We start from the raw sequence: 24586 nt of genomic DNA on the forward strand, positions 1-24586 counted from the left end.
GCAGTTTTTCAGACGTTAGAGATTTTAGGACCCTTTTTCAACTTTAGTGTCTGCAATAGCTTTATAAAGATATTTCTGAGACTTTTGGTAAAGTTAAATATTGAAAAAACAAGTTTATGTTTTGTTTGATTTCAAACATAGCAGGTTGATAAATAAAGCTGTATAGTAATTAAACAATTACTTGTTGATTTCTGTGTTGCGTTATACAAGTGTTCCTTTGCTATTCCTTATTCTATGAAAATGTTTCCTATCAGGTAATTCCTTCAACTTGTGAGCCTAAAGGATACCTCCTTCTTCTCTTCCCTTTCATTACTTTTGACATACAATTATTTCTGTAGTTATGTAAATGGTGTTTTGTGGTTTACCTATTATACCATTTTTGTCCCTCCCCCTTGTTTCGCCTGCCCTGATAGAGCAAACTCTTCTCCTGCGATTGCTTCTGTGTAAGATGCTGTTTGCTGTGGTAGGGTACATGTCACATAAAAATGCACAGATCTCTTGCTCAAACAACCACATGTGTGCACACACATTGCTTCTTAAAAAAAAGAAAACAATCACACATATCCGCAAACTCCTTCACACATCAGCCTTAAAGATGAACATGCTATGGAGCCTTTGACAACATGCTGCGGAGCCTTTGAAAAGAACATAAAAGATATGCATAAACAGATCAACATACAAAGAAATAATATGTATTGCCACCATTGACATCCGCTCACTAATTTGTCCCCTTGCTCCTGCATCAGAGATCCCCCTCAAACACACATGCGCTCACCTACAGATCCCTCCACTCTAGACTTACATGTGCATGAACATTCTCGCAATTACCAATCACCTAGTCCCATACACATACCTTCCTCAAACATCCATAGACGCATATATCCACTAAGAGGAGATTGGAAATACCAGGAAATATGCACATATCCAAACTCACAAACACACTGAACTACAACTCAGTCATTTCCAAAGACACATTGATGCACAGGCAGGCGTAGCAACACACACACAACAAACACATTGACACCCCTCGATTGTAGAGCACTATAAATAAATACTGCACTTCATAACCATAATGATCACCAGCCACAAGCTGTCTCTAATGACAGAGTCCTACTTTACAAGCAAAATGACCTAAGAAAGTTCATCTGGATGCTGCCTTCAGACACTTAAATCTTTTGTAGATTTCTGTAATTTCGAGATGACTACAGTTCAAATTTTGGGGAGGAGTTCTGTTGCCTCTTTGTTCCATTGCCCTCTATATTTCAGTGGGATCCCATGGCAAGGCAGAGGGAAGGATCAAATGCTAGGTGAGGAGTTTGTTGGGCTGTCCTACACACAAAAAGGAAATAAGCGTTTACATTGCAATAGGTTTCACCTTGCCCAAAATGCTGTTCAAACCCATGCATAGGCAAAGACAGATCCTTGATTTTGGATAAGAAGATTGGCTAACAGGTATCTGTGTATATGGAATTTCTAAAAGGCAAACCTAGACAAAAGGCAGCAAAGCACCCTACATGGTCAAAAACCAGCCTAAAGTCAACAAGTAATACAAGAGGAAGTTGGGTAGTGGATGGTTAATGCATCGTGATGTAGTGTCTTTTAAAGAGGTGACTCTTCACCTCTTTCCAATTTGGTTCAGCATTGGGGCGGTCCTGATGGATACAGAGATGTTGTTCCAGATAAGGGCTGCATAAATGTTAAAGGACTGCTGCCTTAATATTTCTTTTTTACACATCTTAGACTTAGTTGTGTCCGGACTTCGGTTGTGCTGAGAATCACCAGAGATGTTGAGCTTGTCTGAAAGATAAGCCAGATTGCAGGTTGTGATGACTCTGTAAATGATGCAGCTGGTTTTGGAGTCACATATCATCATACTTGTAGTCCTTATATGTTAAGAGTGCATGGTCATGAGAAACACAAAGTCAGGATTTAAAACGTAAGGCAGTGGCAGGGTTTGTCTGTACTAACAAGACTTTATTACTCTCCAAAATAAGCCTTCTTTGCAACCTTTGATAGTTATGTTATGTTCTGTTGATTTGTATAGTGCACTAATCGCCCAAAAGGGTATCCTGGCACTTGGGCAAGGTGTGTAGGTGTGTGTTCCCAGAGTGATCTTTTGTCCAATTCCAACACTGGGGTGAAGAGGTATGCAAATTTGGGGAGGCACAGTTCCTGAAAATCAGAGTGAGGCAAGCACATTACTTTGCTTTTTAGAAGTCAAAGATCATTTTGTTAAAAGTGGGACTTGTAAACTACAATGATGTGTGCCTTGAAAATGGTGTATTACTTTGAAATTTTAGGGGAGGATTCATGAGAAATGTAAGGAGTATTTTCTGTATTGTGATGTAAAGAGGCTGTTTTTGGATCAACAAAAGAGCATAGGCTGAGACTACGGACTGTTATGTGGTAACTAGAACAAAGAGTTTCTTGTGCATTGGTAAGCGTTGCATAGAAATCAAGGGGTGGCACTGACAAAGAATAGGAGGGTGTCTTTTCTCAAAATTAAACATGTATCTGTCCTATGAATTACAGGGAGATGGGCAGTGCTGGAAAGTAGGGGGATCCAGCTGGAACCCGAGTCTGGCAGATATTTCTAGGCGGGATCTGGCCAAGCCAGGAAAACATGCTGAATTTCTCCTGGTGTCATTTTCCGACATCGGGACACGTTTCAGCAGCGCCTGCATGTTGTCTGTATGTCGTTTGGAGCAGCAACATGCAGGTGGCTTGCTTATTTACACTTCCAGCTGGGCCCAAAACAAAGGCTTCATTGGAAGGGAACTCAGCCCTCCTTTTGCTCAAGTGTAATACCAAATGGGAGCTATCTGAAGCCTAATACCTAGAAGCTAAAACGATGGAAGGAGACAAAGGGACACAGCTTGCTATCATTTCACACGTCCTTAAGGGAATCTCTACTTTGGAAGCAGTTTTTTAACTTAGTTCAACTTCCTATGTAAGAGATGTGTATGCACTGAAAGAATACAACATTTCTCTGTATAAGTAAATATATAAATATTGAAGTAAGGGGCACCTACCATTGTTTATATTTAATTCTTTTGTAGCGCTACTCATCCCAGTGTAGGAAGTCAGAGCGCTCGATTTCATGCACAGAGATACAATAAATCATACAAGTGTGTGCTCAATGTACAGGAAATGTTACATATGACAATGAGGGTTATGAGGTATAGGAGTCACATTTCATCCATACTGGTAGACACTGTATGGCTAGATGTACAAAAGTTAGGAATAGCGATATCCTAATTGTGATTTTTTTGCGACTTGCAATTAGGAAATCGCTGTTCTTAATGTATGAAACAATTGGTAGTGGGTCGCAAATAGACCTACCTCATGAATATTAATGAGGTTAGTCACAATTTGTGACCCACTACAATTCGCTGCCATCTGTAGTCAGCAGACCACCATTTCTGTGATTGCTTTTAAATAAAGGAATCTCTTTTTTTTTAAATGCAGTCCGTTTTCTTGGAAAGGGAAGGGCTGCGTTTACAACAAAAATGAAACTTTGAAGTTTCAATTCTTAAGAGTAGGCATTGGTCCCTTGGACCACTCGCTGATGCTAAAAAATATTTTACAACCATTTTCAAAGGGTAAGGGGATCCCGTCCCATTTAGAAATGGGTTACCACCAGCTTTCAATTGCTGGTAAATTGCGAATGTTTCACGATCGCATCTTGGTCGCATAACATTTGTACATACCATTGCAATTTGGTATTAGGAAGGGACACCTTCAAGACATCCCTTCAAAATACTTCATCGCAATACCCAATTTGTGATTCGGCAGCAAGTTACTGAATCGTAAATTGGGCTTTGTACATCAGAAAAAGCATTTTTGCAGTCACAAACGTCCCGATTTGCGGAATCGGGATGTATGTAAAAAATGCTTTGTATATGTAGCCCTATATGTTAAGAGTAAATGATCGGGAGAAACACAAAGTCAGGAAAGAAAATGTAACAAAGTGATTGTGGTGTCTGTACTAGTAAGACTTTATTAGATCCTAACGAATCCTCAAAAGTGAGAAACAATCAAATAAGTTCTAAACCAGTGTTTCCCAAACTGTGGGTCGCAACAGATCAAGATGTCTTTAACTTCTGTATTTATCATGTCACATTTGCTGCGCTTCAAAGACACAGATCAAATGTCAGGCTATGTCTTCTGACAAATTGCTGTTTTTTAACAGGGGTTTAATGTAAACAAACTCCTTTCACTTTGCAATCCGAGAAAGAAAAGTAAAATGAATTACGTGACAATCTTGCCGGGGTACAGGTTAGTGAAAGGAAAGGATGTAAGATGTCATATTTTGTAACACACAACAAAATGTAAATAGCTGTAAATGAACTGTACACATTCAGCAGTTAGGAAAGAAGTTAGGAAAGTAAAAATGAAGCACTTTTATGTAATTCTGATGTGTGATGGGAAAAATTATTTAAATAGAATCAAAGCAAATCAAGACGCTTTACTTCATGGTGCACAAGTGATAAATATTCACTGAAACCCGATTTCCACACATTATCATTTGTGCGCAATATAGTTTTATCAATAAAACTATATGTCTGTGCAAATGTAGTACCCATTTCAATAGAAAATGTGCCTTCTGTAAATGACAGTGCGCTACCACACAATACTTCATTTACTTTAAAAAAAAACTCCTGCCTCATGTCCATTAAAGTTAGGTGGGTTGCAAAAGTTTGTTGTTCTAAAAATTGGGCTGTGGTTTTAAAATGTTTGGAAACCACTGCAATTAACAGTTAGCATGCAATGTCATAATGCCAGTAAATAGATCACTGTGATATATTAGAAGACTTGCAACTTATGAACTGGAAGTAATAAAATGATCTCAGTGTCAAAAGCTGTACACGTGGGTAGATGGCTTATAGACACTCTTTTTACAGAGTGGAGGCCGTCTACCCTGTCAAGAGGTTGGGCCCCAAAGAAATATACTAAACTTGTCTTGTATTTAAGACACCAGAACACATTCAACAGCGCCTGCACATTGTCTGCTTTCGTTCGGAGCAGCAACGTGCAGGCAGCGAGAGGGCATATCAGATTCCCGCGAGGCCCACAACAAAGGCCAAAGTTAAGATGCCATCAGGCCTCATTTTGTTGGAGTGTCTGGCTGAGAGATATTGGGAGACTCACACCTAAATGCCATGGAGGAGAAACAAAGGCATACAGCTTATCACTTCACAGGTACTTAAGGGAAGCATGCTTTTGACTTTGTTCAGTCCCTGTATCTGAGATATGTCTGCACTGTTAGAATGTCAGGTGTTGTGGTCTGTCCCAGTATTTCAATAAATAACAATTTAAATCCCACAATTTTGTTTTATTTCTTTTATGGTGCTACTCATCCCATTGCAAGGTGTCAGAGAACTTTACAACACATGTACACATTATACGGTAACAATAAATCATATGTGTATATATCAATGTACATGGTGTGTTACATAAGATTGTGAGCGTTACAAGGTGTAGGGGCCACATGCTCTTGATTTATTAGAAGGGTTACAATTTATGAACTGAAAGTAACAAAAGGGTCTCTGTCTTGAAAGCAGTAACCCACTTACCCATTTACATAAAATAAAAATAATTTTACAGAATGTGCTTTGCAGGACACTTATTAGCCCTCTATGCTACTTTGATTAAAAATTGGGACTAGACAAAACACAGACCTCTCCAGCAAATATTGATCTTCCCATTATTATTAGTCCCTGAGACTTACTGGTTACACAAAGAACTCTGCGGTAGCTGCCTTAAGCCAATAAGACATTTTAAAATGCAGACTTTGTAACCAATTAAGCAGAACAGGTTTAAAGACACGATTCTCCCTGTTGCCAAATTCTTTTGGCACGGTTTTAAAAAATAAATGCGTAAGTTGAGGCCCAGAGCTTGCGTGGAGTTGCATCACTTTTTTAGTACAACACTGATGCAAAATCTAATTTGTTAAATATTGTAATGCACTCAAATGTACTCAGGGTAGACCTGCTAAACATATGTGTTAGGTCTTAAGATCTGATATCACTTCTTGTTGGGTCATGGGTTGCGATGCCACTTCCTGTGATCCCACGAGCAACATCACCCTCAGTGATATCCCACACTACGATGTCACGTGCCATGATGTAATTTGCATACTGCCTAATTTGGTTAGTCCCCTCACTTCTGTTTTTTAGGTCGAGCCTAGCGTTACAGCGCATGCGCTGCTCGCTTTGCGAGGCATGCTGTATTAGGGTATGTTTTAGAAGTGGTGTGGAAGCCCCACCCATATTTTTCATTGGCTGGCGTCATCGTCCATGGTAAATGCTGGCTTCTGATTGATAATGAGGCTTCTTAGTCCCTTCTTGTTACCGCCCTGTCTCCTTTTGGGACCACCCATCAGGACTGGATCTTTTACTTGCGGCGTTATACTGTCTCCTTCAATTAGTCGGTCTTTGCTTTATTTCTCATTCGCACAATGGCGACAGCTTGTTTTCTTAATCCATGTTGTACAGCAGCAAGGTTGAAAGTTTTTTATTTTTAAAGCTCTATGACGCGGTCAACGATGGCGCGTAAAAAAAAATGCTATGCCACAGATATTGCTGTCCGCGTTACAGCGCTTTTTAAAATTATGCTTTTAATTTTCGTTACGCTGTGACGCCCTGACCCGTTTTTGTTGGCCCATGTAATCTCCTTTCCCGACCTGCTTGCTCCTCCCGTCACACCACAAAAAAACATTAAGAAAGCCAATAGATTTCGAATAGCCAAGACCTATCAGCTTTACCAATGCGTGTTGGTAAAGTAATTTGTGAGTGGTGGAGTTATTTTAAATCGGGCGAAGTTTTGGTTGTCGTACTCGTACCAGTTGTTTTATTCAAACAATTAGTTGGATGACTGAACTGGGGCTGCTGGGCACTCGCACCTTTGCACTACGTGAACCTCTGAAAGCGGCAGATTTGAAGCTGTGTCTGCTGCAAAGGTATCCAGCCCGCACATCTAACGTATCTCCTCATGGTTTTGTTTGGAAGTGGCCACTTCATGAAACGTCGTATTTTGATACCGAGTCCTTTCTGAACCCGAGTACGGAGCACGCCACCATACAAAATGGCCTATGAACAAATATCTAATCTAACAGACCTCAGAGCGGAAACGTTCGCATTCACCGATGATGCTGCGAATAAAATATATGCACTAATACAAGAAGAGGCCACCGAATTTTCATCAAAGAGAACTAAAGAACAAAACATACGCCAACTACTGTATCTTTCTAAAAAAGAAATCAATCAGAGACTGCATGCAAGTACCATGATAAAATATCACAAAGCTCAAAGGATCCCGAGAGGATTAAGAATCCCATTGAAACCATCATTATGCAAAAACGTCCAACAGTTTAAAGATCGTTGGTTCGCAATATTGAACAAATGTTCATTAGACCTAATCCTCCTTATTATAGAAGAATTATCGAACATACTAGAGGAACTAACAAAAGAAATCGAAACCGTCAAAGCCGAATTACAAACTACTATCCCTTCAGAAGATTGGAATAAAGTACTAGAATATATCAACATTCAGTTATCAAAACACACCCAAGAAATTAACGAAAGGAAAATTCGAAAATATAGAAGGGATACCATCGATTATAAATTAGGAGAAGTGTATACCTGGGCAGACATATACGCCAAACGAAGACAAAACAAACCATACAACCTTAACACAGACACGTCTTCGTCAGAAAGCGACATCTCAAACCAACCCAGAAACACATCACCAAAGACCACCCCAGCTACCTCTTCTAATGAAACAAACGCATCAGTTTCTTTTTTAGAAGCAGGTGCCACCAACGAGGAAGACCCAGGAGGAGCCAAAGAAACAGAAAAAACAAAGGAAATCCCCCAAACTCGAATGACAACCTTGAAACAGAACAAGCAGAAGAAAGGGGGACACAGGATGACCTAGTAATCAACATATCTGATTACCATTTATCGAACGTTGAATCAAGAGTGTTACAGAAAGGAACCTCTTTCGTTCCGACGACATACACGAACAGTCTGGAATTAGACATTAGTTTCTTCAAATTGATGAGAAAACTCCGATTAAGACACTATTTTGAAAACATAGTAGAACCTACTACCTTTACACCGGAAGATCCACTAAGGGGCCTAACCACTAAAAGTACTTACATGGCACCAATAAGCCACAAAAGCCTAGACACATTTGAAACTTTAGTGAAACAGGACCTCCAAAAACTCATCTTCCAAAAACGTCACAAATTCAAAAACCTAACACAGAAGGAATGGGGCATATTAAGATCTATAGCTAACAGAACCAGCATAACATGCCAGAAAGCTGACAAGGGTGGAGCATTGGTAATCTTAAACACCAGCTACTATGAAGAACAAGTGGAAATCCAATTATCGGATGAATACACTTACATGAAACTCGACTTCAATCCTACGGAACAAATTCATGAAGTCCTTAAAAACATTGTTCAAAAAGCCAATGAAACAGGCACCATAAATGACAAAGTCAAGAAATTTCTGATTCAAACCAACCCAAAAAGTCCCACCATATACATGGTACCTAAAATACATAAAAATTTGACCAAACCACCTTTCCGACCAATAGTGTCCACAAGAAACAGCCTACACGAACCGGTGGGCAAATACTTGGATAAATATCTCCAACCAAGCGTTGTTAAACTACCCACGTACATCAAGGACACAACGGATTTTCTCAATTAATTTCAAAAGATCACTAAAGACAAAAACGAACCCATCCTCATGTGTACAATAGATGTCAAATCTTTATACACGTCCATCCCACATCAGAGTGGCCTGGAAGCAGTAGAACAAGTACTTCTACAAAGTGAATACAGCACAAACTTACAAATCTTTTTGATGGAACGAATGTTTTTCACACTACAACACAGCTATTTTAAATGGAAGACAGACTGGTTCTTGCATAAGACTGGTACATCAATGGGAAATTGTGCCGCGCCAACATACGCGAATATCTTCATGGGAATGTTTGAAGAAAAACACATCTTAACCAATCCTACTTGGCAAAAGCATCTAAAAATGTTCGTAAGATTCATAGACGATATATTCATACTATGGAACGGACCAACATCCACCCTCAACAAACTGCTGGGTGAACTTAACTTGGTAGATGAAAGAATACAATTCACTTCAGAGACACAACCAAATACCATCAACTTTTTGGATGTAAAAATCACACAAACCAGTGAAGGTTTCCAAACAGATCTGTTCAGAAAACCTACGGATAAAAACAACATGCTGTCCTACGACAGCTTTCACCTCAGCTCCTTAAAAAACAATATGCCTTTCACGCAAATACTCAGAATAACAAGAATAGTATCAGACCCCAACATCAGGACAACACGCATTAACGAAATGCTGAAACGCTTTCGTACAAGAGGATATCCAGAAAACGTTCTAAAGGAAGCAGAAAATAGAGGCAACACCATCAGCAGGTCCACTGCCTTGTCAACCCCAAGGAAACCCTCAGATAACCGTACTACTATAGTCTCCAAGCTTTCTACCATGAGCAAATGTTTCAAAAAAATCATTAAAAGACATTGGCCCATATTGAAAGTGGAACCAGATTTTAATAAAATCTTTGAACAGGAACCAACTTTCGCATACACCAGAGCCAAAAATTTGGGAGAGATCATAAAAAACCCTACAGATCAGACCGAACAAATCCAACACAAAGGAACTTTAGCATGTTGGAATTGCAACAATTGCAACAATATCATTCCTGGTTCATACATCACACATCCGATGAAAGGTTACACTATCAAACTTAAAGTAACAGCCACATGCGATACAACCAATACAATATATCAACTAAAATGCCCATGTGGAAAAATATACGTGGGACAAACAGAAAGAAAAATTAAAACACGCATAAACGAACACAAAAGTAACATTAGGACTCAGAACCTCAAATCCACAGTGGCAAGCCATTTCCTAGAAGCTGGACATCATATAAGCCAACTTAAATTCAACATCCTGGAAATCATTGCTAAAACGGAAGGTAGAGACAATCACAAAACTTTATTACAACGTGAAAATCACTGGATTCGCACACTTAATTCCATGAAACCAAATGGGATGAATGACCGGATGGAATTTACATGTTATCTCTGATTGCATTAACAGTTAACAAGTGTATTAATTATCTTCCATAGATGAATGTTTTATATTGCAGACTGTCAAATGTGGTTGATGTTGTACACATAGTCTTTTCTCACTTTCAGTTCTCAAACAACGAGTCCTATCTCTATCTTTATCACATAACCTCACATTAACTCACACTCGACTCGGCGTTCACACACTGACGGAGGCACCCGGCACGGCTGTTCACAGCATGCGCTAGAAACCTTCCTAACTCGAAAGTAAGTAACTTTAGAGAGCAAGCGTTACTTTGTGTCAGACGCAAAATAATGGGAGACACTTTTGATTGTACCACCACTATGACGCACGCCCGCATTAGCATAAAGATTGCACTTCGTTTCTTTAAATCACTCACCCATAGCTTTTTAAATGCACGCACACAATTTCTCTTTAGCAGCACCTTTGCTGAGCTTCATAGTCACATTATCTTTGACCCAGTTTTAAGACTACGACACTAACAGCTACTAAACACCGCCCCACATGAATCTCCACTGAGACGCACAGAAAGACTAACCACTATTAACGCTAATGAACGCCTGCAATACTTTTCTTTAGTGATAAAAGGTGATATAGTATTACAAAAGCCTCATTTATTTACTTTTAGATATTCCCCGGAAGAAGGCTTCACGCCGAAATGCATTGGGAATTGTAAACTCGTATTATACGATGCATCATCGAAATGATATATGAATTTCGTGATTAAAGAAATATAAACTACAAAAAACTTTTGAAGAAACTTTATTGAATCCAATGGAGTAACAACAATCCAACATCGATATACCAGTGCCCAGGGGACACGCCCTAACGTTTAAGGGCTTGCAACCTATTATACTGAATCCCCGCACTCCTTGTTCAGAGAAGTGACACCCTAGGAGCACGGACTTACCTCTACAAAAACCTGATAAAATATGATCACAAACACACAAGCTGTGCACGTACCACACCTATAATCCCACACTAAAGATGTCACGTGCCATGATGAATTTTGCATAATGCCTAATTTGGTTAGTCCCCTCACTTATGTTTTTTAGGTGGAGCCTAGCGTAACAGCGCATGCGCTGCTCGCTTTGCGAGGCATGCTGTATTAGGGTATGTTTTAGAAGTGGTGTGGAAGCCCCACCCATATTTTTCATTGGCTGGCGTCATCGTCCATGGTAAATGCTGGCTTCTGATTGATAATGAGGCTTCTTAGTCTCTTCTTGTTACCGCCCTGTCTCCTTTTGGGTCCACCCATCAGGACTGGATCTTTTACTTGCGGCGTTATACTGTCTCCTTCAATTAGTCGGTCTTTGCTTTATTTCTTATTCGCACAATGGCGACAGCTTGTTTTCTTAATCCATGTTGTACAGCAGCAAGGTTGAAAGTTTTTTATTTTTAAAGCTCTATGACGCGGTCAACGATGGCGCGTAAAAAAAAATGCTATGCCGCAGATATTGCTGTCCGCGTTACAGCGCTTTTTAAAATTATGCTTTTAATTTTCATTACGCTGTGACGCCCTGACCCGTTTTTGTTGGCCCATGTAATCTCCTTCCCCGACCTGCTTGCTCCTCCCGTCACACCACAAAAAAACATTAAGAAAGCCAATAGATTTCGAATAGCCAAGACCTATCAGCTTTACCAATGCGTGTTGGTAAAGTAATTTGTGAGTGGTGGAGTTATTTTAAATCGGGCGAAGTTTTGGTTGTCGTACTCGTACCAGTTGTTTTATTCAAACAATTAGTTGGATGACTGAACTGGGGCTGCTGGGCACTCGCACCTTTGCACTATGTGAACCTCTGAAAGCGGCAGATTTGAAGCTGTGTCTGCTTGTGTGCTGCAAAGGTATCCAGCCCGCACATCTAACGTATCTCCTCATGGTTTTGTTTGGAAGTGGCCACTTCATGAAACGTCGTATTTTGATACCGAGGCTATGCAGGGGTGTAACACAGGCCCCCGCAACACCCGCAGTGCCGGGGGGCCCCCAAGCTTCAGGGGGCCCCCTCAGCACTGCACTTCGGCCGGGGAGCTCCTGATAGAGTCTGGAGGGGGCCCCTCCACTTACCTTGCAGGGGGCCCCCTAAATTATCGTTACGCCACTGATGCTATGGTGATCTCCGCAGTTTCAGCTTTGGTCGTCCAAACTGGCTACGAGTCTACAAATAAATGAAGTCCTCTATCCTTTCTCAAGGTTGCCAAGTGCTCCCGCATCAGGTCAGAACATGAGTATGCTCTGACATTGTAGCTCATCCCACATTTGAGGTTTTCTTTTTTTGTGCCTATACTTACGCTAAGAGCGTAACTACCAGCCCCAGAATGCAACATTTTCAGGCTTGTTTTGCTTTTAAGAGGATGGGTTTTCATTAATACATGTTTACAATTTTGGAAGGAAATCCCAGAATGCAACCGTCTGGACTGCTGCATTGTGGGACTTGAAGTTTGTCCAACATGATATTAGCACCCCCGGCCCTGTTTAATGGTATTGTTTTAACATTTCATCTGTATCCATATTGTTTTTTGCCATCTTATTGATATTTATACATATTTGTTTTGTGTTCTGAGGATGAATACAATGAAATATTTCCACATGTATTTAACTCTTAGAGTTGCACTCATACATGGATCCGCTGCGTTTTAGCAAATTAAGAGGTCACATATAGGGAGGGGGTTGAAAAAATGGAGAACTTTGTCAACATATGCTAACAATTTTTTTAAAACAAACTTTAGTGGATATATGTTTACAAGAGGTCTTAATATATGGTGTTTATCTTTTCTCTAAAATGATTTATGTAGAATATGAGTCTTCCAGAGCCTTTATACTGTTAACGTTAGGTGACTTGCAAAATACAAACTCTGTCATTTACATGGCCTCTTGGTAGCCATGCAGGGGATTTATAAACCTACACATTAAATAAATAGAAAAAAGGCAGTTTCATGTGATTTTAACTTAAAATCTCAAAAGTAGGATGGCAATCATTTCTTGTTTTCCACAGACCCAGAGCATGCATTTTATAGTTGGAAAATTACAAACAAGCATTTGTTATTTAGTGTAGTACATTAACAGTTCATGTGTGGTGTATGAAGTACCAAACAAGACAATAACAGTAATGACTCCCACATAATAAAAATTGTCCACATCAGACAACAAATTTGAAAACAGGAAATGAGATTCGCACAAAGTAACCAAAGTTCTCAGCTTACGTTATCGTCTTTAGTGTAGCACACCTCATGCTACTGGTGTTACTTAATACAACTGAGAAGTTTCGTCAGTCTGAGCACTTTACACAGACATGAGTCTGAATCAGATTTCATTTATGTGGTTTGGTATTGTCCTTCAGTCATTTTCCCGGTCTGGTGGTGAGGTCTTATTCCTTGACCTATGGGTATATGATTTTAGTGTGTAGTGGCTGTAATGTCCGGCGCGCGTGAGGCGTTCTAGCCTTCCGCGCTGCCGGGGTGCGCTAGCGCTGACGCATGACGTCAGACGCTAGCGGGTATAAATAAATAGGCGTGGCCTCGGCGCGGCAGTCGGGAGTCGCATGTAAAGTATAAAGTACCGACTCCTGTGATCCTTTAGCGCGACCGCGCAAGGATGCAGATAATAGCATTAGAAACGCTACACTGGAGACGAGGGGTGTATTGAGCCCTGCTTTGATGTCTTCATGCCCCACTGTGTGGTACATCGGCCACACATGTATCCTGGGCCTGTGGTTGGTGTCCCCTTCTCATGGTGACCCGGCTGTGCATGCTGGTGGTTCCGGTAGGAGACACTGAAAGAGCCCTGAAGGCCCATCCTGCAGCCTGTGGAGACACTGAGAGAGCCTTGGAGCTTCATCCTGCAGCCTGTGAGGGGTATGTCTCGCCTGGGTGGTGACAGGCCTGATGCCACGAGGAGCCTGACGACGGCCGCACCCTACCCCAGAGCAGGCCCAAGCCTGGTGGAATCGCCCAAGCCCCTGAACACCCTGAGGGTCCCGATGATGACTCCTGGAGGTATGCGCGCCCGCTGGATGGTGTAGAGGCACGGTGGGAGACCACGCGCGACGCCCACAAGGGGGGGCCCACCTATTGGCTTCGACAAAGAGGAGAGGTAGCCGGCTTCCACCGCGTGCTGCGCACGTGCCAAGATGGCGTCGATTCCCGCCATTGAGCCGTTTGTCGTTGACGGTGCCCCATCGTCCCTCGCCCCGCGCTGGAGGGATTGGAGAGACCGCCTACAAATTTATTTCGAAGGGGCAGGCATCTCGAGGGAAAGGCATAGAGCACTGCTACTCCACCTAGGAGGCAAAGACATCCACCGCATCTACAAAACTCTTGTGGAGGCAACGCCGAAAACTTACCACACGCTGCTGAACGCTCTCAACGCCCATTTCTAACCCATGGCGAATAGAGACTATGAAAGATTCATCTTCCGTCAAGCCAAACAGGAGGCGGAAGAGTCCCTTGATGCGTTCCACGGCAGACTGAAGGAGTTAGCCAGCACGTGTGGTTTCCGCGATGAGCAAGAGGAGATCCGAGGGCAGATCATACAAGGGTGCTACTCGTCCAAGCTCCGGGTCACGGTCCTCCAGGAAGAAGGAAAGCCCCTCGCGAACATCCTCACCCTCGGACGGTCGAAGGAGCTCTCGCAGGCGAGGGCCTCGCACATGGAAGCAGCCCTACATTGTCCCGTGAAGACGGAACAAGTGCAGGTGGCGGAAGCGGCGAACGTGGTACGGCCCAAAGGGAGACCAGCCGGAGGGAAAAGACAACCAGAGACGAAGAAGAAAGAATGCGGATACTGTGGCGGCCAGCCCCACCGCATGCAAGACTGTCCCGCCAGAGGGAAAAAGTGCAGCGCCTGTGGGTGGATGAACCACTTTGCGGCGGTGTGCCGGTCCACCAGAGTCAAGAAAGAGGCGGCCCATGCGGTGCAGGAAGGGGCGGACAGCGAAGACATGGACGATGACACCGAAGAGTACCCAGTCCATTATGTGTTTGCGATCAACCAGCCACAAAAGAAGAAGCGCAGACATCCAAAATGTCGCATCTTGGTCCAACAACAGGAGGTAAAGGCGACAATTGATACTGGGGCATCCATTGAGCTGATGGCCGCCAATGTCTACCACCAACTGCGCACCAAGCCTCCGCTGCAAGAGGAGAAGATCCGAGTGTTCGCGTACGGCCAGAAGACACCCATCCCTCTCATCGGGTGCTTCAAGACAGAGCTGCAACATGGAGAGAGGAGGATCAGCACCACCGTCTATGTCACAGAAGAGGGCAGTGGGATGCTGCTGAGCGGGCAATCGGCCGAAGAACTGAGACTGATCTCGTTTGCCATGGCAGTCCTAGAGGAAGAACTGGATACCATCATGGAAGAGTTCGGAGAAGTTTTCAAAGGCATCGGATGCCTGAAAGGGAAGGAAGTGTCCTTACACATCGACCCGTCGGTCCAACCAGTGGCGCTGAGGCACAGGCGAATCGCGTTCCATCTGAGGCAAAAGGTCGAGGAGGAGCTGGAGGCCCTGGAGGGACAAGGCATCATTGAAAAGGTCAGCGGGCCAACCCCGAGGGTATCCCCGATCGTCATCGCCAGGAAGCTGAAACAGCCAGGACAAGTCCGCATCTGTGTGGACATGCGCCTCCCCAATGCCGCAGTAAAGAGGGAACGACACCTGACGCCCACCATTGATGACATCCTGGGAGAGCTGAACGGGGCCAGGTGGTTATCGAAGATGGACCTACGATCAGGCTATCACCAGCTGCCACTTCATCCGGACTCGAGGTACAATACCACGTTCTCCACACATGTGGGCCTCAGACGGTATCGGCGTCTCAACTTCGGCATCTCGAGTGCCGCCGAGGTATTCCAAAATACCATCAGAGAAGTCCTCAGCGGGCTCCCCGGCGTGCTTAATGTGAGCGACGACCTGCTTATATACGCGTCAACCATAGAGGAACACCACCAGCGGTTGAGAGGGGTCCTCAAAAGAATTCAGGAGTCAGGCCTGACCCTGCACCGAGAGAAGTGTCAATTCCTGCAGAACAAGATTAGCTTTTTCGGATACACCTTCTCGGACCAAGGAGTGGCCCCAGACCCGGACAAGGTGAAGGATGTCCAAGAAGCCCCAGCCCCGACAAACATCTCCGAGGCCAGGAGTTTCCTGGGCATGGTCAACTGCTGCGGCCGCTTCATTCCGGATCCCTCCAACCTCACCAAACCCCTCAGGGAGTTGACCAAGTCGTCGACCACGTGGCAGTGGAGCCCGGAACAGGAGCAAGCGTTCCAAGCAACGAAGGCGGCCCTCTCGGCGGACACTACCCTCTCGTACTTCGACCCGGCGAAGCCCACCAATGTGGCGGTGGACGCAAGCCCTTTTGGTCTGGGAGCGGTATTGACTCAACTCCAGAGCAACGGAGAGTGGGCCCCCATCGCCTACGCCAGCAGGTCCCTGACCGAGACAGAGCAGCGTTACTCGCAAATCGAGCGAGAAGGCATTGCCATCCACTGGGCCTGCAGGCACTTTCATGTATATGTGTACGGCCACCACTTCATGGTGACAACCGATCACAAGCCCCTCATACCTCTATTCCAAGGGTCAGCCTCGAAGCCGCCACCCCGGATTGAAAAGTGGATACTCCAACTACAAGGGTACGACTACAGGGTGGAGTACAAACCGGGGGCCACGAACCCGGCGGATTATCTGTCAAGGCACCCGCGGAAAGCCACCACGGAAGAAAAGGAAGAGGCAGAGGACACAGAGGAGTACGTCCGGTATGTGACAGAGCGGTCACGACCCCTCCCGATGAGCCTAGCTGCAATCATAGAAGCGTCGAGAGGTGATGAATGCTTGAGAGCAGCGGCGGAGGCCGTCAGGTCGGGGGATTGGAGAACAATCCAAGAGTCCCTAAGTCGGAGGACTCCCCAAGCCAAGCTGACACTGGAATCCATCTTGAGAGTGAAGGGCGAACTGTCCGTCGACACCCAAGGATGTCTTCTACGTGACCCGAGACTGGTCATGCCGGCCAGCCTCGCCCAACAGGCGGTAGACCTCGCCCACAGGGGGCATCAAGGAATGGTGAAAACGAAAGGCAGGCTCCGAGCCAAAGTATGGTTCCCTGGCATGGATGCGATGGTTGAGCAGGCGGTGAGAACCTGCACGTGGTGCCAAGCGGCAGGACAGCCGGATCGCCCTCACCCGGTGGCGACCGAAGAAAACCCCCTGAGGCCGTGGGAGTGCGTGAGCGCCGACTTCGGACATCTCCCGGATGGACGGTACGCGTTAGTCATCATTGATGATTTCACCAAATACCCAGAGGTCGAAATCGTGGGGAGCCAGACAGCCACTGAAGTAATAGCGAAGTTTGAGAAAACCATCGCCACTCATGGCATATTCGGGGTGGTCAAGACTGACAATGGACCCCCCTTGCAGGGGCAGGAGTTTGCAGAATATCTCAAGAGCTGGGGGATCCATCATCGCAAAGTGACACCACGATGGCCCCAAGCCAATGGAGAGGTGGAGAGGTTTATGAGGACACTCAACAAAACCATACGCATAGCCATGGCTGACGGATCTCCACTGGAGAGGGCGATCTACAGTTTCCTGAGGGAATACCGGATGACCCCCCATGTCACAACAGAGGCAGCGCCAGGAACAGCCATCATGGGGAGAGTAGTGAGTGACACGATCCCTCACCACCCGACTTGGATTCCGGCACAAGCCACTAATGAAAAGACTCTAGCCAATCGGATGCGCTCGATTGACCAAGCCAGCCGACGAAGGGGAGCTAAGGAGTCCACGATACAATGGCAGGATCAAGTGTATGTGAAGGACCGCTACCCAGGCAGCAAGTTCAGACTTCCTTTCGAACCACAACCGTGGATCGTCACCCGCCGGACGGGCACGATGGTGACCGCCCAAAGAGGAGCTGAAACGGTCACCCGAGATGTGTCCTTCTTCAAAAAAGTCCATCCAGGGACACCTTCACGTTCCGGGGCCGAACCAGAGGGACCCGACCCCGACCAGCTGAGCGGAGACCAGGAGGGGGAGGACGGTCTGGGTGAAGATTGTGACTCCCAGTCTATCCCAGCCACACCTGGGGGTAACCTGCCCGGCTGCTCCCCGTCCCGGGAAGAGCATAATACCCCAAGGCGCAGAACCCCCGAGGTGGCCCTACCCAGAGGCAACCAATTCCGCTACAGCCTGCGGAAGAACCCGGCACCGTCGTCCCAGTTGGCGGACTATATGGTGTAACCTGAAAGGACTGGCAGACTGGTAACAGACTCATCGTTGATTTTGATTTTTGCGTTTTGATTTAATGTTTTATAAAAGTTGGAAGGAGTGTAATGTCCGGCGCGCACGAGGCTTTCTAGCCTTCCGCGCTGCTGGGGTGCTCTAGCGCTGACGCGTGACGTCAGACGCTAGCGGGTATAAATAAATAGGCGTGGCCTCGGCGCGGCAGTCGGGAGCCGCGTGTAAAGTATAAAGTACCGGCTCCTGTGATCCTTTAGCGCGACCGCGCAAGCATGCAGATAATAGCATTAGAAACGCTACAGTGGCTGAGGTCAGAATGTTAACCCTTTGATTACTTATGAGATTGATTGGAGACAGGGTCGGACTGGGACAGAAACTAGGCCTGGGCACCAAAATAAAAGTGGCTCCAGTGGCAAATTACATGGCTAACAAGCATTTGCAATGCAACAGGTCTACCATTTGGGAGAATTTGAGCTATTGACATTGCAGTCATTGCTTACGAGATGTGAGGCTGTCAGTAACTGCGCCGCTTTTACTGCCAGCCTTGCTTCTCATAAGCAAGGACTACAAGTACAAGTACAAGGTACAAGTGCGTGTTTATGCACCACTTGCAGGTTTTCAATACACATAAATAAAAGGCATAGTTATTTACAATGCCAGTAGATCAAACTCTCGCAGATGCGAGACCTATTGCATTGCAAATGCTTGTTAGGACTTGTGCCCTGATTAAATATACATAACCAACGTTTGCCACTTTTAGGCGATGAGCATTTCTCAGAAAGGACGGAGACCATACCATAAAATAAAAGTGAGCATTTAATTGGAATTAAAACAAGGATTTTTCCCGGCCAACCGTTGGGTGGGAGTCGGGGAGTAAGTGTTGTGCCCTAGCACTCACACACACCGGCGAGGGCTGGCCCTGCTGGCACCCTCTTTCAGTCACTCACCGGCACGATATGCGGAGACCGGTCAACAAAGAGCCCGCAGTAGCGCAGCCTCCCCTCACCCATGATGACCCCCTGAGACCGGCGGACCCGGCACGGTACAAGGAGCTCGGCACAGGGAGCCTGTGCGTCGCCGTCGCCTAGCAACCGTACACACAGATGACGGACTAAGACACTGGGGGAGATGACAGGTGTTCTACCGGCTGGTGCGAAGCGAACGGCCATGATGAACTTGTAAGAGTGTCTGCATCTTAAATAGGATATTATAAACATGTTAAAAAGTGGAGAGAATAACGAGATTGCTAGAATTATTTTATGTTTATATTTGAGTTTAGTTAATTTAAGCAATTCTTAAAATATTCTTTAAAATATCGTATACTTTTTATGTCATAGTATATTTACATGGCTATATTTCAGGTCAGTGGATGCTTTTACGACCGGTTTAAAAAAACGTAGTATACAAATGGTAGCTAAATTAAATATATACACAAAGTTCCATAGTGTGAAATGGTTGTGGGGGCAGCTGAGTCCTTCCTCAAGGACGCTTGGCGACAATCATTCTCCAAGGAGAGTCCATTGTAGAAATGTTCTCATGTTGCATTGCGAAACTGTGCAGCTCACATGCTTTCATTCCGTTCACCTAGACACATTCTATAACAAATTATTAATACTATTAATATAGATTAGTCTTTAGGGCGTGTTCTAGCATTTTTTCAAATTAGTTTAAGAAGGTTAGTGGGGGTTGTTGCTTCCAGAGTCGGTTCACATGCACTTAGAATTTTCTGCACAACGTTAAAGACAATATAGATTCTATAAAAGAAGGCAAGTGATTGTTATGACTAGAAGCCGAAGTGGTATGAAGATATATACATTTTTTAAGCTAATACACATTATATCATAAAGGCCCAGAGGCTGAAGGAGGGAATAAGGTCTGGGTATGACCAGAGAGTCCAGTAGAATGACCCAACATTCCAAAACATCACAAAAATAGTTAACCAACGTTCTTTGATCACAGATCATGTGCCTCATGCAGTTTTGTAACTCCTAAGAGCCCATGATTCCCTGATTAAACATTTAGCCGGCCCAAAAGGCTTCTAAAGCACCACGTGACCTGAAATCATCCATGCCATGAGATGTAAGAGGCCCTCTTGCACTAGAGAAAGAGTGTCCCCTTATGAGATGTCAGCATCTGTTCATATACTGACAACAGTCTTGCAATGTCAACTGACTACTTTAGCAGGTCTAGGTACCATACCTGAGTTGTCCACCATGGCAAAAATATGAGCAATCCTGCCTCCTGGCGTCTGACCTGCATTATTGCCTTCAGAATCAACTAAAATGGGGAAAATGCGTAATTCAATTCAGGAACATTCACCAGTAGTAAAATGCCTCTTATTATTGCTTCGGGATCTGGCATCCAATTGAAAAAGCATTGCACGTGTCTCGTCAGTCTGGATGTAAATAGATCTATGGCACACTGACCCCAGAGATTTTGAAGTTAAAGCATAAACCTGGTGTGCAATTTCCAGTCTGTCGGTTCGTTATCATGGAGGAGCTGAGGAGCTGCCAATCTGCTACTATGATGGATAGCCCAGAAGATATTTCACGATCACTGCAATCTTCTGTTCGAGGCAAAAGTACCAGAACCCTTTCACCAGTTAGAACTGTGGACAGAGTTCCCCAGAGGAGGTTGGCATATCTCACTACAGAGCTATTGTCCATCCATAACAGTACAACATCAGATCCTGTCATTTGTGAAGGTTTCGATAGGGAGAGACCCAGATATTAAATCTGGACAGCTGATGTGCAGCTGAAGTTCTTGTCCTGACCACTGCTCTCCCATCACTAGGTGGCCGCATCAATCCCCCAAACCCATCTGAATGGTGTCCGAATCTATGACTACATTTGGTAATATGACCCTGTCATTCCATACTTGAATATGGTTCACGCACCACTGCAGTTCCTTTTTGATATCTGTTGTCCAAGGAACCCAATAAGCATAAGTTAAACCAGATGACAACTCTTCATTCTCTGCAGGGCTCTGTAATGAAGAGGCCAGGTAAGATTTCAAACAAGAGATCCACTATTCATGCTAGGGATCTCAGGAAATCACAGGCGACTGCAAAAGTTGGTTGATCTCCTTTTGGATATCTTTCAAAATTCTTGGCCTGCAGCTGGAGCACTGCCTGGACAGAATCCTCCGAGCGACCCAGAAACTATCCTCTAGACTGGAAACAGAACAGACGTCTGTCAGTTAATGACAAAGCCTTGACCCTGTAGTAACTCTATCACTTTCAGTCTGATGTTGAACCATTGCAGCACCCTGTGCCAAGAGAATCATGTCATCTAAGTAACCGATCATTCTGGTTCCCCTCGACCTCTGGTACGCCACTACCAGCTTGAAGATCTTCGTCAATCACCACAGAGCTGATGAGAAGCTGAAGGGTAGAGAAGAACACTTCCAGGTCTGCAAGGCCTACTCAAACCTAGGAAAGCACCAATGAGGTTCCCAAGTGGACAAAGTTAGATAAGCATCCTTTAAGCTGAGATGTGTCATCCAGTCTCCCTGGAGGTTGTGAATCCTCTCCATCTTGAAACATCTGCACAGTAACCACTGACAACTCCTGGAAATGTATCACACAATGCATTTCCAGTGCATATTTTTTTGCTAGATGAAAAATAATGCTCAAGAAACTCTTTGGTCAGAACATTTCCAAAATGGTGCTTTTCTGTTTTAAGTTTCAGACCTCTACATCCACGAGCTGGTGATGCTCTTTCAAGACCATTATAGACATTGGCCAATAAGATTGCATAGGTATTCTGCGAACTCTAACTGGAACCCCTTTACCATATGGAGAATCCCAGCATCCTGGGAAAGCTTTTATCGGTTATGCAGGAACGCTGCTAAGGGTCCTCCCATACAGTGCACTGTCACAGGAGGACATCTCACCTGTGTATGTATCTGTGCCTTGACTTCCTCTGCCTCTGGAGGGAAAGACTGGAGATTGTCACCTATGTCCTGCCAGCATTGGCCTTCGTCACCTTAGGGCCAACTTGGGGCTGCACCACAGCCAGGCAAATTACCCCTCCGTTGACTGGCTATTGCAAAAAACTTACAGCCAAAAATGTTTTGAAACCGTTCTGAGCTTTTTATAACATAGTGTAGGGGCCCACAAATTTGCTCTCCTCTTTTATAAAGGAGTACCCCAACAAGCTTGCAGTCAATCTTTAAGAGAAACTCTTTGAACATCCATGCATGGTCCCAAGTCTTGGCTAACGGGCCACAGACATCCAAAAGTGTATCCTGGCATGAGCACCATGCCCTGTCTTTCCCGTTCTTTGGGTCTCACAACATGGGAACAAGAACGTTAGTTGCTTTGCATCTACCCGTGGTGTCACTGCTACCGTATCCTTGCAATCGGGGTGAGGGCATTCTGCCCTCGGCTTTTTTCAAACGGTTTCCTCAGTTTTTTATCAAGAAAACATCCACCCTTCTTGGAAGGACCCCACTCAGACGACGAGTGTGAACAATGTTCTCAGAGATGAGGTCGTCTCGCACCCATAGTATCTTCTAGCGGGGTGGTCACCTTCTGAGGAGCCTGTGGGAATTCCCAGTTGCGCCATTTCAGCTGCAGCGACTCATCCCACCTGGATTCGGTGTGTATATCCTATCCAGAGGAGGCAGAAGAAGACGAGGTGCTGCAGAATCACAGCGGGACGCATTCTCTTCCCATACGAGCATCATCGGGTGACCCTGAGCTGCCAAGGCCAAAAGGTCTCCTTGAGCTTGTGAAACGGGTCCGCTTCCGCAGAAATCCTCCGACCTTTTGAAGTGGTCGTACAGGAGGGACCTACTAACATCCTTTGCCTCCGGGTGTGCACATCTGCACAGAGGATGTGGCCTAACGGCTAGGGCGAGCGCCCTCGACGCTGGAGGACCGGGTTTGAGTCTTGGCAGGGACGCTCAACATCCTGTGATTCTGTGCAAATCACTTAATCTCCCCGTGCTTAACAAAAATAATGAATGTGTCCATCTGTAAAGCACCTGGTGCTCATGGAAAGCGCTCTGATACCTTCAGCTCAAGTTTGCACTGTATAAACTCCCCCCCCCCCAAAAAACATAATATTGTTGTCATTTTATATATGGTGCCACAGCATCTCCAGAACCACTGACTACAAGGTCCTCCATGCCAGTCTCCCAGATGGGCTCAAAGGAAACAACACATGTCTCAATATCTTCTGCATTAAAGGTTTCACGGCTTCTGGTGGGTTTGCTGATAGTATCATCTACGGAAGCCCCACGCCATGCATAAAGCTGCAGGTAAGTGGGAAAGCCCATTCGTCTGATTCCACCTGAGTGAGCTTTGACTCCTTCTTCTGGTACATAGAAGCCCTCACATCTGTGTTTAATCAGCAGTATATTTGATAACATCCCTGTTTCAAAGCCTCCTGGCACCGAGTGAACGTTTCCCTATACACAGAGGACACCTACCTACTTCATACATGCCAACATTTTTTTAAAGAAAAGTGGGAAATAAAAATAAGAGAATGTATCACCCTATTGATTTCTACTGAAGACAAGGCAATCTCAGGTTATGAGACAAACAAATAAAGCCATTTTTGGATTAAAAATCGGGAGTCTCCCGCCCGAATGTAGTCTATTAACTTTTTGAGCCCTGCTAGCAATTAACAGGTGTCCTCTAATGCACACCCCTTGAACCCAGTGTTCACTTCATGCACAACACCTGGTGCTCCCCTCAAGTACACACTCCACTGTTCTGCTAATGTCCCATTGAGGCACCAATGTCTGTATAGGAGCAGATCACTCCTGTGAGGGGCGTCTCTCAGTACTACTGTGAAACGTCAGAGTTCTACCTCAATCTGCATATAAACTAGCTCGCGTTTGTAACTAGAGGTGGGTGAGCCAATAAATTAATGGGAAAAGCCGAGCCAGAGCCGAGCATAGGGTCTGGCTTGGCTCAAAGATTACATGCACGAGCCGAGCCATGAAAATATTTGGTATGTAAATTGTGCAACAAACATCATGTAATAAAAAGATGATAAAGTCTTTTCAGAATTCAGTGTGTATTACTACAACATGCGGAGCAGTTCACTTTAGATCATGAGATTATATCAGAACATTCAGAGGCATTTATTAAAAGTTATAATTTTCAAATATTGACTTAGAAACATTTGTTTCCCCGCCCCCTCACCTTGACAACAATGCTGTTAGTGACCTGCGAGGCACGTC

The 24586-nt window shown here is 44.7% G+C and overlaps 1 protein-coding gene across 1 annotated transcript in view; it reads right to left on the reverse strand.

Annotated features, from left to right (window-relative positions):
* Nucleotides 1–19469, reverse strand: part of EFHB (EF-hand domain family member B) — a 310345-nt gene extending 290876 nt beyond the window's left edge. The window contains exon 1 of the mRNA XM_085630456.1: nucleotides 19339–19469. Within this exon, the coding sequence (XP_085486582.1) occupies nucleotides 19339–19401 (63 nt within the window). The 5' untranslated portion in view covers nucleotides 19402–19469. The remainder of the gene's footprint in view (nucleotides 1–19338) is intronic.
* Nucleotides 19470–24586: the final 5117 nt, after the last annotated feature.

Source organism: Triturus cristatus, chromosome 10, assembly GCF_964204655.1.
Source record: "Triturus cristatus chromosome 10, aTriCri1.1, whole genome shotgun sequence".
Lineage (NCBI taxonomy): Eukaryota > Metazoa > Chordata > Amphibia > Caudata > Salamandridae > Triturus > Triturus cristatus.